The sequence below is a fragment of the Zymoseptoria tritici genome, chromosome 6 (assembly GCF_000219625.1).
Source record: "Zymoseptoria tritici IPO323 chromosome 6, whole genome shotgun sequence".
NCBI classification, from domain to species: Eukaryota; Fungi; Ascomycota; class Dothideomycetes; order Mycosphaerellales; family Mycosphaerellaceae; genus Zymoseptoria; species Zymoseptoria tritici.
Genome location: NC_018213.1, coordinates 2,609,151 through 2,623,295, shown reverse-complemented (window position 1 = coordinate 2,623,295; position 14,145 = coordinate 2,609,151). Strand labels below are relative to the sequence as shown.

At 54.8% G+C, this 14,145-nt stretch overlaps 5 protein-coding genes across 5 annotated transcripts; 2 read left to right on the top strand and 3 right to left on the bottom strand.

The window, feature by feature from the left end:
* Nucleotides 1-440: 440 nt before the first annotated feature.
* MYCGRDRAFT_21205 (uncharacterized protein) lies at nt 441-3,078 on the bottom strand (the record flags this gene model as incomplete). The annotated part of the gene is made up of 6 exons (XM_003851622.1): nt 441-848; nt 905-1,733; nt 1,785-1,852; nt 2,042-2,308; nt 2,477-2,681; nt 3,023-3,078. Coding segments are annotated over 6 exons (1,833 nt in total), but the record flags the coding sequence as incomplete, so codon positions are not given.
* Nucleotides 3,079-5,186: 2,108 nt separating this feature from the next.
* Nucleotides 5,187-7,231, bottom strand: MYCGRDRAFT_73589 (uncharacterized protein; the record flags this gene model as incomplete). The annotated part of the gene is made up of 5 exons (XM_003851621.1): nt 5,187-5,321; nt 5,381-5,787; nt 5,844-6,450; nt 6,512-6,688; nt 6,754-7,231. 5 exons carry the CDS (start codon nt 6,949-6,951, stop codon nt 5,187-5,189), a joined length of 1,524 nt encoding a protein of 507 aa, XP_003851669.1.
* Nucleotides 7,232-8,394: 1,163 nt separating this feature from the next.
* Nucleotides 8,395-9,656, top strand: MYCGRDRAFT_43806 (uncharacterized protein; the record flags this gene model as incomplete). The annotated part of the gene is made up of 3 exons (XM_003851633.1): nt 8,395-9,185; nt 9,245-9,321; nt 9,412-9,656. The coding sequence occupies 3 exons, from the start codon at nt 8,395-8,397 to the stop codon at nt 9,654-9,656; spliced, it is 1,113 nt and encodes a 370-aa protein (XP_003851681.1).
* A 666-nt stretch (nt 9,657-10,322) lies between these two features.
* On the bottom strand, nt 10,323-12,122 carry MYCGRDRAFT_94185 (uncharacterized protein; the record flags this gene model as incomplete). The annotated part of the gene is made up of 1 exon (XM_003851620.1): nt 10,323-12,122. The coding sequence occupies one exon, from the start codon at nt 12,120-12,122 to the stop codon at nt 10,323-10,325; it is 1,800 nt and encodes a 599-aa protein (XP_003851668.1).
* A 948-nt stretch (nt 12,123-13,070) lies between these two features.
* Nucleotides 13,071-13,794, top strand: MYCGRDRAFT_105015 (uncharacterized protein; the record flags this gene model as incomplete). Its single annotated transcript, XM_003851634.1, has 2 exons — nt 13,071-13,486; nt 13,539-13,794. 2 exons carry the CDS (start codon nt 13,128-13,130, stop codon nt 13,780-13,782), a joined length of 603 nt encoding a protein of 200 aa, XP_003851682.1.
* Nucleotides 13,795-14,145: the final 351 nt, after the last annotated feature.

Genomic DNA, 14,145 nt, shown 5'->3' with positions numbered 1-14,145 from the left:
CATCCAAACATCCCCGGCCCAACGACAAACCCCCCCGGATCCGCAAAACCTCCATACCCATCCGCGCTCGAATCCTCGAACCGATCGAGTTGATCCATCGTCATACTGCCCGCGAGACTACCGTTATTCTCCACCGCGAAGTCGCCCACGGCGGGGAGGTCGAGCCAGGAGAATTGATTGATGGAGGGACCCATAAATTGAGCTGGCGGGGGAGGAGGAGGAGGGGCGGTGAGGGGGGAGGGGTAGGGGTGTTGAGTGTTGGTGGAGGGGTAGTAGGCTTGTTGTTGTGGGTAAGCGACATTCGGATCAGTCGGGTGTTGCTGGGCAGGGTGCTGGTTCGGGTATTGTTGACCCTGCCCCCCATCCCCCACCCTCCCATTCTGCGCCGTAGTCGGCCGTGTAATCTCCCCCGGATCCGCCACCACACTTCCCCTATGCCCGGGAGCTTTCCTCCACAACAAGCGAATAAGTCGCGAATACCTCTCTCCGACATCATTCGTGCTCGCCGAGCTTTTCTGCAAATTATTCATCGTATCGGTGATCAATCGCTTCACACTACCTCTCGAGTCGGCGGCCATGACGCCCGTGGAGCGGGCTTTGTAGAGGAAGACGGCGGAGTAGATGACGTAGAGGTAGTATCTCAGGGGCATGAAGCGGAAGGTGTCGTGGGGGTCGACGAAGGAGCAGAAAGTGGAGAGGAGGGATTTGGCGGCGTCGATGGCGTCGTAGATGAACCGGGCGTCGGGGGTGGTGGCGATGTCGGCGAAGGGATAGGTGACGGAGGCGGGGGTGGCGGTCCCTGATTCGGCGGATTCTTTCATGCGGGTGATGAGGCGGTTGAGGGTGGCCTGGAGGTTGAGGTGTCAGTGATGGAGGACGATCTTGTAAGCTTCGATGAACTCACCCGATAAGCAAATGCGTTGATGTACAACCGCAAATACTCATAGCTCAGAATCAAGCTCGCCTTCAGCGGCGGCGAGCACGTGAACCATCCCCAACTTTCATTCCAATGGCGTAGCGCCACACGGAAGTCATCGATATACTTGACATACTCTCCTCCCGCATTCAGCTGATTCGACCGACTCTTAGTCGCATACAGCACATCGTGCGCATTGGAGAAGAGCTGCGTCAACTCCAGGTTCGCCTGAAAGATAGCCGCGAAATTGTCCTGACGATGCAATCTCGGTTGCAGGCTTGGAAAGTCCTGAGCGCGGAGAGCAGTCATCGGTCCCGGACCCCTCGACCAGAATGCCTTTCCAATACGGACAGAGATCTGCCGATCGGACATGTAGCAACTTGCCCACGCCAGACGTTTCCGATTGAGGTCAGCGGACTGAGCTTCCGACTCGCCACGGAAGCCCGTGCGATCAATACCAAGGAGGTAGCCTAGGCGGACAGCAGTACCGACGTACATCCACGCAGCTTGATCTTCTTCGCCGCGACCGATAGCAGGAGTCGAGTGAGGACGACGAGGTACCCATTCAGCGAGGATGAGCATGGCCTCAACAGCCTCCACACTCCCCCTCCCCTCATAAACCAAACTCGCCACCAAACTCTGCATATGCGCCGAGCAAACCTCATGCACCTGCCACCAATCCTTTTCGTCCTTGGACGCGACCGTCAAAATCGCCGCGAGTAAATGTGGTTCCTTCCTCGCAATGGTGGGAAGATTATCGGGATCCATCGCGGCGGGGTTAGCGAGTGGGAAGAAGGGGTGGTACTTTTCTTCGAATCTGAGAAGACGTCAGCGATGGTCCGAGGTAACCAGTGAAGATGACAACGACATGACATACCGATAAAGCAACACCTTGATCATATCCAGACTCAATTCACCCTTCTGCAAAGGCGGCCACTCGATCGTCGCGTCGAAGCGCACCGAGTTCTCTCCGCCGGGCGCTCCGCTGCCACCAGTCCCGCCCGCTGCAGACGCGGATCTGTGGTCGCTCGGAGCATGTCTCGGGAGACTACCTCTACCACCGCTGCCTTCTCCGCCTTCGCTGCGACCTTCAACTGCACCTGCTTGCGATTGTCTAGGCGAGACGGGATTGAGCAGAGAACGACCGTAAGCGCCATCAATACCGATCTGCATTGAGGGTAGCCTTCCTCTGCCACCACCTGCATTGCCTTTGCCATTCGCTTGCCCGTTACTGTCTCTCTCCGCCACACTCGCCAAGAACTCCAATGCGTCCGCCGGGTTTTGCAAATCCGTAGACGCAACTGGATCTTCGACGGTCATCTTCGAGGCAGACCCAGTCCCAGACGCAGGACCAGAAGAACCGAGAAACGCCTGACGATCAGTATTCGAAGGCTTGTACATCGGATTCAAGATCGGCGAGCCAGGCTTAGTAACCGTACTGCCATCATGAGACAACGGAGGAAGCGTCCTCGAGGACGGATGATCAAGCGTCGACCAAGACGGCAGTTGATGCGGTCGATGAGGCGACTGATTGTGCAGACCAGACTCGTGAGATGTAACCTGATGTAACGGCGGATAATTCTGATTCGGCGTCGCGGTGTTAGGACGATCGCTGGTCGATATAGGCGTGCCATTGTTGGCATTCACCTCGGAGGCGGAGCGCTTCACACGCTTCCCGCCCCTGCGCGAGCCGCCGAGGATGCATTCGTGCTGTTCGCGGATACAGCGCTCGCAAGGCGGACGACCGGGTTCTCCGCTGCTGTATCTGTATGCCAAGGCATTGCGTTGTCAGTGGTGGTCCGGATTGATGTGTATGTGAATGAGGCAGAAGGATGACAGCGGGGATGCGGCGGCGACGATAGAGAAGCACAACGTCGCAGAAGAAGAAGCCATAAGCGCAGCGGTCATCCAGCCGCACACCAGCACCGCAACAAGTGAGGCTGAAGGTTACATGACCTTCGGATCAAAGTCCGGTGCAGACGGGAAGATGAATGTCTCAAGACCACAATCGGCAAGAAGTGAGGCGAAATCCAAAACGCAATAGCAACAACGAAGAAAGAAAACAAATCATCAACAACAAGAAAAGGAAAAGAAAAGCCAACTCACAAATCACACCTGCTCTTCCTCTGCCGACAATGCAAACAAGCCCGATAAGTCCTCTTCTCCCTCTCCGACTTCTCTCGTCGACTCGGTTTCGAAGCCGCAATCGAAGCCGGACTCGTCGGCGCACTCTCCTGTGAGCTACCACCATCATCTTCGTCATCCCTCTGCCGACGTCGATCTTGTGGCTGCGGCGGGCGGTCGGGAGTATATTGGTGCTGCTCCTGGTAGTACTGCTGGTGATGATCATATCCATTACCGCCTCCACGACCAGAGGCCGCTCCGCCACTCCTCTCGCTCGATCCCGCAGTCCCGGCGCCGGCATTCGATCCATGCTGCTGGTACTCCATCCCTCCTCCGATCCGGCAGTGGGCAGTGGAGGATACCGATCGGAGTTTGCAGGTATCTGCTTTTCCCGGCAACGTCTCCAAAGCAAACGGCAGTGGACGGAAGTCACGGAAGGCACGGAAGGCACGGCCAGGTTGGGTGAGAAAGCCGATGCGACAGCCTTGATGCCGGGGAGGGTGCGACGTTACCGTTACCACTTCCGCCGCTTGCCGATGTTTGTGTCCGATATACGGGCGGGATTGCTTTGCTCGTCGTGTCGGGTGGAGTTTGGTGCGGAGAAGCGGAGTTGGCGGAGGGGAAGATCCTGGAGTGCGCATCTCCTCTGGCGACTGACGGTGATTGAAAAATCCACTGTCCTGTGCCGAGGACGGGAGGAGCCGTGATTGAGGGATTAGTTCTAATGTGATGGGTCCACAGATCAAAGATTTTGGCCCCCACATGTTGAGGTTGAGGGGTCTAGATCGAGGTGGATAAGGTATTGGATCGTGTACGACGACATGTTCGTTTGGATGTGGTATGACGAGTGCCTGCACAATCTTGCAATGGTCTACGCCTCCCACTCAGAACGGGCATCTCAATCTCCAAAGCATCGACATCTCTGAATCCTGATCAATCGATCCCTCCAAGTGCAGCAGAAAGAAACTTCCATCCCGATCCTCCTGCAGGACCACTGCACTCCACGATTGATCCCTCGACTTCAGAAAACACCAATATGTCCATCTCTACTCCGGAGGAGAGCATGCATGCATGTCGGCGATTGACGGTAGAGGTAAAACCAACATGACCGGGCAGCTCTCCTCGGATTCCAATGCGTGGTCAAGACCATCTATCCAGAGGCATAGCTATTGTTGAACACCACGAAACTTTCGCCAATACACGAATCACAAGGTAAGGTAGCATTGCTCGCGAATTGAAACGACAGATTCAAAGATTTCCTGCATACCTTACCTATTGACTTCCCTTAGGAAGAAACCTTGTCCAACCCAACCGAACCGACAATCTTCATACGCATATACAGACAAACATACAGACAGACAACAGTTTCCCGCTCTTAATACAAGGAGATTTCTCCCAGCCGGATGCCTCGACTCTTCAGCGCCACATCCATTGGAATACACTCACCTCTCGTGATTGACAAAAAAATCCCTAATCTTCAACTTACCTTACCTCTTTCATCATCATCTCCCCGTCCCAAGTGCAGTCCGAAAGAAGCCTTCCATCCCGAATCCTCCATGCACTCCACTCCCCTCGATCCCTCTCTCCCTCGACCCCAAACCGTCGATCTGTGCCGTGCTCATGTGTAGACAAAGAGCATACATCTCGGCAACCGACGACCTCAGTCAGACGTCCACCATCACCGGAAAGAGCTCTCCATCACTCTCGCAATGTGTATAGAAGAACCAACTCATCAAACATATATACCATCGAGCTCGTCGTAGATCTGTATATCTCGGTGTAGCCAACCAAAACGTACCTACACAAGGTGGAGCGTTCATCCAACTCCGAATCATAGCAGCATCGTTGCTCTTCGACCATCTATCTGGTCAGTAGTAAAAGGCGAAGGTAGTCATGTTGAAACACACAAGACCAACCTCTTTCGTGTCTATCGATCTACGAACCAAAGCGGATGGATGGGAGGAGTAAATGGCACACACAATCTGCATACCTTTCCGAGACTAAACAGAGGTGTTGGTTCATTCGAAAAGCAACATTGTCCACCTGTATATACAATTTCAGTCTCCTCTCCACTCCCTCACCCAACTCATCTCATCTCTCTCTCTCTTCCTCCCTCCCGCCCAGCAAGCAAGCAAGCAAAAGCATCTCAAATCTTCTCCTTCGTATCATTCACCAACTGCACCTCATGCTTCTCGCTATCCCCATCGATAATCGTCGTGAGATTGTCCCTAACTTGATCGTCTTTGGCGAAGAGTCGATCGACGTCTTCCAATGCGAGGCCCTGCGGAAGCAAAGTTAGTAATACTGCAGGCGATGAAAGGGAGGATTGCATGCACTCACCTTCGTCTCCGGAAAGAAAAAGTAAATAATCGGCACCCAAAGCGCATTCAACACGGCGAAAATGATATACGTCCTGTATTTAATACTCCTGATCGCAGGCGGCGTGATGTACACAATCGCGAAATTGCAAATCCAGTTACAAGCCGTGGAGATGGAGGATCCCTTTTGACGGAGTTTGAGGGGCAGGATCTCCGACGGGTAGACCCACACGGTGGCTTGGAAGCCGATGGTGAAGGCGCCTTGGAAGATGAAGAGCATGGCGGCGGCGCCGCGGCCGGCGGGGATGGCGATCGAGGTGCTGTTTTCGACGTTCCAGATTAGACCGGTTTGGACGACCATGACGGCCGCCATGAGGGAGATCATGGAGAGGAAGAGGGGGCGGCGGCCGATGCGGTCGATTAGGAACCCTGGAGGATGAGGTTAGTGAGGTTGACTTTGAGGGCAGGAAGGGTGGTCGGCTTACAAGGAATGAAGGACGCGGCGAAGAACCAGGTGTTGAGGATTCCGGCCATGAGGGCGGACATTTGCGAGTCGAAACCCAAGGACTTGTGGAAGAGGGTGTTGCTGTAGTAAATGAGAGCGTTGATGCCGCCGAGTTGCTGGAAGATCTGCACACCACAAGCGATGAGGAAACGGCGACGGCTGCGGATTTCGTCTTCGCGGAGGAGGTCACCCCATGACCCGCTGCCGATGGACTCTTCAAAGGCCACGGTGTTGGTGACATCGGCGTGCATGCGCAAGATCGCCTCGTCGGACATTTTTCCCTTGTTGAGGCGTCGCATCACGTCGAGGGCTTCGTCGCCGCGGTGTTGGGAAAGGAGCCAGCGGGGTGTTTCGGGGATCATGGCGAGGATGATGAGCATGGGCACGAGGAAGATGCATTGCATGATGACGGGGATACGCCAGGCGTAGGAGGGCGAGCCTGCGATTTTGCCGAAGCCGTAGTCGATCCAGTAGACCATCATGATGCCGAAGTTGAGGGTCGAGAGCTGCGCGCAGACGTAGATACCTCGGGTGGCTTTGGGCGCGAATTCGGCCATCATGACGGGGACGGTGGAGTTGATGAAGCCCTGAGAGGTGAGGAGGTCAGCTTGCGGGTGTAGACACGTAGGGTCGTGAGATGATCTGTACCATTCCGATACCTGCGACGACGCGAGCTATGATCAGATGTGTGGTGCCGTAGGCGGTGGCTTGGAGGAGGGCTCCGGCGATCATGATCAGGACACCGTAGAAGATACTCTTCTTTCGGCCGAGGGACTCTCCAATGAAGGAGGTCACGACGGCGCCGATGAAGCATCCGATTTCGTACTGCGGCGGAGAGAGTGGTCAGTCTGAGAGGAAAGACAGCGCGGTGGAGATGTGACAGAACTCACGATAGCCACAATCAGGGCAATCATATCTGTGCCTGCATCCGTGTCCTGGTCCACCTTGAACGTGTTGTAGAAAGATTGGGCTCCGACCAGACCGCCCATGAGACCATTGTCGTAGCCGATGAGCAGGAAACCGAGACAGGCGAGGAGAGATACGCTGTAGAGAAGGGCATTGCCCTCGAGCTGTGGTCCGATGTGCATGGTGGCGGCGGAATGTCCTGTATGTGTCGACGGCGATGTGTGGATACCAGAGTCCCGACCCTCTCGCCTGTGGTCTGCAGAAGGAGGAGGAAGGATGGCCAATATACAAGCAGAAGAAAGATGAAATGCAGTGGCAAGCCCGGCGGTGAAGTAGACAAAACCACGCAGTGATCGAGGGAAATCTTCCCCAGGATATGTACTCCACTCCTGGGATTGCTTAGACGCGGCGAATGAGATTATATCGAGGGTGCATCCTGGAGTGGTGATATCAGCAGGTCATGGGGAAGGAGGTCAATGCCTGAAGCCCACGAGGATGCCATGTCGGGGTTTGATCGAGTGATGCATGGATTCGTTGGTCGGGTTTTTGACTTTTGGACCATACAAGGTTTCTTGGCTTCACCCGGCTCATGTGGTTCAACTTCCTCGAGGTGATGTTCCAAATTTGGCTCATCACAGAGAGTCGAGAGATTGGATAGTAAGCAAAAAGGTGCAGATCGGACATGTTGTTCTTCCCTTGTATGCAGAGCGGAGAGGAGGAGGTTGTACGCGATATGCCGGCAATCGAGAGCACAATTGGCCAGTCGATCCGAGTCCGCTGAAGCCGCATGTCTGCGATGGAAGTCTCCGCCCATGGGGAAAAAAAGTCTCATTCATACGACGCGATCCTTGCAACCCCGTGGGTGACAATCTGGAGAGAGTTCCCAAGATCGAGGGCATGTCTCGCGGGTCACATCTCATGGTCAACACCTCCAGTATCACACAGAGGTTGTCTTTGCATGAGATTGGAATGCTGCATATAGGGCAGGATCGAGTGTTGCTCTTCGGCTACAGATATACATATGTTCATCTGGCATTCGAGAGGGACGGCTTTCCGACCTCATTCTCAATGCTGAGGATCGGCAGAAGCGACCTGGCGGCGCTGAAGCACAAAGGGCGTGCGTGTGCTTGATGACAACAAGACCATCACAGGCACAGCACGCGAAGAGCACATGATACATGGTTCTTGAGTCGAGGTCCGAGCGAACCCAAGGTAACGGCTTTTGCTTTGCAAGGTAATAAGGTACTGGGTATACATTCCGGTCGATGCGGACCGGATCGACCATCGATCGACAACGTGGAGTGTTGCAGTTGCTGCTTGTGTCGGCTTTTGGCGGCGTTTGAAACTGCAGTGGTCCAGCATTTTCGACGGCGATTGATTGCCAATGGACCTCACACCGTGAACCCACCTCACCTCACCCTGACCATCAATATCGTTCATACACGTGATGCCGACAACAACATTAGGTGATTCTTCATCCGTTGTCACTCATATTCCAAGCCATCTCAAGCCGCCAACGAGCACTATTGCGACCTCCAACCGAACAACAACAATGAGCCTTCCCAAGAATTGCAAGGTCGGTACGACTTGATCCCTGTCCGGAACATGCCCTTTTCCCTCCCGAGATGACACCATATACTGAGACCAAACATCAGCACATCCCAAAAGAATGCCTCCTCTTCCACGACCACGCCACCGCATCCGAAGCCTCCCACGATGAAACCCCCTTCTTCGCCGTCCACGATCCATCATTCCTCTCCATCCTCGGTCCATCACCCTCCATCACCCTCGGCCTGGAAAAAGACTGGCCTTTCGCCCACGAAGCCGCCGTCTACGTCCCCTCCCAAGACGCCTGCTATATAACCTCCAACCTCTGTCCAGCCTCTCCTCCATCCGACCAACCAAAAATCTACCTCGGGAAACTCACCCGCGATGCTTCCTCTCAAACATGGACCTACGAGACCCTCTCCACGGACATAGCCATGGGTAACGGCGGCATCAACTATCCCACCCCATCAAATCCCAACACCCTCCTATTCTGCGACCAAGGCTCTCATGACTCTCCTCCCTCCCTCGCTATTCTCGATCCGACGCCACCGTATAAGACGACCCGTCTGCTGACCGCCTACCACACCCGTCCATTCACTTCTCCCAACGATGTGGTCATCCACTCCAACGGCAGTATCTGGTTCACCGATCCAATCTACGGCCACGAGCAAGGGTTTCGACCGACTCCCTCTCTACCCTCTCACGTCTGGAGACTGGATCCCGAGAGCGGAGAGCTGAGACCGGTCGCGGACGGCTTCGGGAGGTGCAATGGCGTGTGTTTCAGTCCGGACGAGGAGACGTTGTATGTGACGGACACGGACTGGATTCATGGGGATGGGACGACGGATCATCGTCGGTCATCAAACATGTGAGTTTGATTGAGGTCGAGATCAGTGACGGAGTGAACGCTGACGATGATTCAACTAGATACGCCTTTGACGTGATTGAGCGACACGGAGGCCAATTCCTCACCAACCGCCGCCTCTTCGCCATGGCAGACTGCGGTACGGTCCTCCCTCCAACCCCTCCAACCCCTCCCACCTTCACCCAACCCACCTTCACCCAACCCAGCTAACCCATCCTCCCTATTCCAGGCATCCCCGACGGCATCAAAACCGACCTCCACGGTAACGTCTACAGCGGCACCTGGGACGGCATCAGCGTCTGGTCACCCGCGGGCCGCCTCCTCGGCAAAATCCGCATCCCGGGGGGCGTGGCGAATTTCTGTTTCGCGAAAAAGGGGGAGTTGTTGGCGTGTAATGAGAAGAGGTTTTGGGTGGTGAAGATTGATGGGGCGGTGGAGGGGGCGTTGTTGAGGGGGTTGGGGATTGAGGTTTGAAGATGTGGAATGAAGGAAGGGGAGGGAGGATGTGGGAGGGTTGGGGAGGGGAGGGTTGTGTAGCGGAAATCTGGGGATGTCGAGAGAGAAATAACGAGACTTCGAGCTTCCTTCATTAAATAAGAAACCCTAACCCCAAGGAATGACATGCGTAGTCCAAGGTAAATGCAAAGTACCTAGAAAAAAAAAAGAACTCTTTCTTACGCTACATTGTCTATACACCAGGGCAACAAAAAAACGTCCACGTCCAGCAAAAGCAGTGCAGAGGTTTCATTCACAAGTACCTAGGTAGTGCACAGGAACGACAAGAAGAAGTGCAGTATGTGGTAGAACTCCCTCCCTCCCTCCCTCGCTATAGTCATTCTGCACTGTCGTCTATGATACTTCCGCGAAAACAGATCCTCAATCCATAGTCGATGTTTCGAACGGATTCAAAACTTGAGCTGTCCGTCCTTCTGGTAAGAAGGCAGCGGGAAGTCGCACTTCGGACGACCTGGCACGAGGGGCCCAGAGAAAACAGGAAAGGTGCATAGCGACGACGTGAAGTTGGGGCTTTCAATCTTTCCTGAACATTCATGTGACAGTATATACACTATTTATGGACGCGAGACTCACCCGTGCTATAGGCTCTGCCCTTTTCGAAACTATCCTACACCCCCCGCGCCTCTACTCCCGTCCCCTCAACCGTCCAATCTCCCCCCTGGCCAATTCCACATCGCCTTTGCTTTCCTCCCCATCCCGTTTCCTCCCCTCCTCCCCCTCCTCTCCCTCCTCCCCTCGTGCCCCCACGTCCTCCTCCCTCTCCTGACCCTCACCCAACCACTCCCCCAACCCCACCCCACCAAACCCCCACTCCCCAACCTCCAAATTCTCCCCCGTAAACCCCATCTCCCTCTTCGGCGGACTCCTCCCCTCCCAAATCGCCACGTCCACCGCCGCGGCGTGCGCGCGATCGTTGCGGGCGGAATGGTAGAGCAGCGCGTTGATGGCGCGCCAGGATTCGTAGCGGAGGGTGGAGAGGGGGATGCCGGTGGGGCTGAGGGGCATGGATCTTGCAGGGGTGACGGTCGAGGGGTCGGGTTGGGTGGTGGATGCGGGATCGGGGACGATGGGATCGGTCTTTGGGACAGTGGGATCGGTATCTGGGACGGTGTCGTCGGGGGAGAATTGGGAGGTTTCGTGTTCCGCAAAGGTTGCGTCCCTGTCGTCGGACGATGCGGATTTCCTGACTTGCTCGGTAGTGAACTCATCGTAAATCTTCCGCATTTCCGCCTCAGGAATGTCCGCGAAAATACTCGGTTCCCGGAGGAGCATACCGGGTCGCTTTGAGAAGTCCATCGCACCACTGGGGTCCTTTGTCTTCTCGTCGAAAATCGCGAGGTCTGCACGAAGTCTCTTCACTCCTTCGAGAATCTCCTCTGCCGTCGAGCGTGCCAGCTCAGGGTTGGGGACAACTTCGTCCCTGCCCATGGTATAGTAGTCGATGGACGACTGCTCTTTGGAAGACAGATACTGCTTCGCCACATCAGCTTGTTGCTGGATGAAAGCCTTCATGCCAACTTGTCGAGCGGCTTTGATGGTGACGTTCAAGTCGATGAGGTCCGGGCGTTTGCCCTTTGCGCTGCGGGATGCCACGATGTCGTCCCATGTCTTGTGGACCATTTCCTCGTCGGCGATTGCCCCAGCGACGTTCATCATCGCGCGTCGGGTGGCTTCTGTCGGCTCCAGGCCCAGTGCTGTCATATCAGCCATGGCATTTTCCGCAATGGATCGAGATTGAGCAGGAGCGGCGATGTTTTTGATGATGTTGACGAATGCTGAAGCGGTAGGAGTGGCTTGGAATCGAGCGCCAACATCCCAAAGCGTCTTGATGATGTCCAGAACCAGCTGAAATATCTCGTCTCGTTGAGATTGAGTCATGGCAGCCACGCCAGGCAAGAGTCCAATATGCGTAATGGCAATCGTGAGCTCAGCGAGAGTGTTGCTTGGGATCTTCTTCGAGTTGCCCACGAACACATACATCATGGAGACCATCGCGCGGAGGACTTGGAAATGTACGGGAATGGAGGTCATGTTGGAAGCCAGTCGTAAGCTGGACATGAGCGTTTTGAAGACCTGTCCGGACGTGTTCATGCCCGCGCGGTAGGCCATGGCGTATATTGTGTAGGCCTCTGTAATGGGGCGCTCGATGAGAAAGTTTTTCAGCAGGCGATGGGAGATATTGGTTGGATACAACCTCAAGGCCGTGTCCAATGCAAGGTAGGCATTTCGAGTGTCGCCTAGAAGAAGCCGAGCTCGGATGATGGCTTTTTGCAGATGCATGGGTATGCCTTTCAACTCCATCGGTTTCTCGCGGTCCGGCAAGATGGCATTCGGAGAAAGGTGATATGCGAAGAAGCTGCCTGGAAATCTGGCCAAAGCCTCATCGTACAGCTTCTCGCAGTCCTGCAGTGGTCGTCCGGCCATGGCGAATATCTCAATCGCCGCACCGTATACTCCCGTACTCACATGCGAGTCATCTTGGGTTTGCAGCCATCTCCAAAACTTCTCGCCTGCAGCGAGTGATTTCGACTCTCTGAAAATCCCCAAGAGATGCAAATGAGCGGCAGTGTTGGGCACCAAGTATCCCCGCCTGATGTCCTCGGCCAAACGCTCTGCAAATGCCACAATGTCACTCGTGTCATATTGACCCTTCTTTGAGTCCTTGAGATGCGGCGCCAGATACTCCAGGTTCAGGAATCGTAGGCAAGCGTGGGTGCATTGCGCCACGGCGTGGAAGTCTTCAGAGGAAAGAGGCTTCTTCTCGGGGAGTGAACTGTATGCTTGTATGACACCTTTTATATCCTCCTTCGCAACGGCGTCGAGCAGTTCTCCGTGCGCTCCCAGAGCTTCCAATTTCTGTATGCGGCTTTCTGGAGCATCTCGCAGTTTCGCTCCCAGTACTCGATTTATCTTCCGTTCCCGTTTGCGTTGTTGAGCTGGGGATTTTGCGATCTTGGGTGGATCGTCGGTGCTACCATTTTGCCATCCATTCTTCCATCCCCTCTCGGACGGCTCTTCCAGGCCGTCTTTCCTGAATGGACGTGTGATCCCTTTATGCCTGTCCAAGGTGAATTGTGCACGCACCGACTTGGCTCCGAGGGATTGGGCCGAGCTGAATGATCGAAGCCATAGTCGATGGCATTGGAGGTCGAGTTGCGCACGACGCAGTCCAAATGTGAGCATCGAGTGGTAGTCGTGTGAGTGTGAGGAAGAGAGAGAGACAGCAATGCGATGGACTTGGGAAATTTACGAGCTTGAGGCTGGTCTCACAGCGGAGACGGCTCCGATTGAGGGACGACGACGACCCTTGGACAAGTGTACCACATTGACATTGAACTTCTGAACAACATCTCGACCGACGATCCTCTGAACAACAACGAACACAACCCATTGAGACCTCTTCAATCCTCTCACGCACTCCTCACAATCATGGCACCCAATATGAGTCTCTTCTCCGTCAACGCCATCCTCCTCCTCTCCACCGACGACAACTCGCGCATCCTCGCGAAATACTACAGTCCACCACACATCCCGCAAGGCGCTCAGGGCAACAACTATCCCGGCGCGAATCCATACCCGACCGTGAAAGAGCAGAAAGCATTCGAGAAGGGATTGTTGGAGAAGACGGCCAAGCAGACGAGCGATGTCATCCTCTACGACAACCGTGTGGTGGTGTTCAAGATGGAGCAGGATGTCATGATGTATGTGGTTGGAGGCGCGGAGGAGAATGAGATTATGCTGTACAATGTGGTTTTGGCGTTGAGGGATAGTTTGACGATCTTGCTGAAGTGAGTATCTCGAAACGCCGTTCAAGCTGTTGCAATGCTGACAACACGACAGAAACTCCGTGGACAAGCGCACCGTGATTGAAAACTACGACCTGGCCTCCCTCTGCATCGACGAGATTGTCGACGACGGCATCATCCTCGAGACCGACCCAGTCGTCATCGCAAGTCGTGTCAGCCGTCCTCCACAACAGGATATGCCCAACATGCAAGGTATTGATCTCAGCGAGGAGGGATTGTTGAAAATCTACCAATTCGGAAAGCAAAAGTTGGGCGAGAGATTACGGCAAGGACTTTGAAGAGCTGGGTATGAATGGGTTGGTGGATTTTGCAACTGCGGCCGGAGCCTGCGTCGCACATGGAGTTTTGGAGTTGCACCGGAATAGAGTCGGCTTACCTGTCGGCCGTGGTTGGTGAGGGATGAGTGGCCCGGAGATTCATCCATGATCTTTGACAAAAGCAGGATGAGCTCGGAAAATATCGATTGGGGTGACTGGCATTCGGTCAGAGCGGCGTGCGGGTGTCAACAAACGTGTCAAAGGCTTATGCGACTCGAGATCGCTCTCTGCACAAGCAGACTGTGCTTCGTCGTCTTGCCGGAGCTCTACTGGACTCGACATATGCGGCCGACGCATGAGCGATTTGAAGGGAATGGAAGCAAT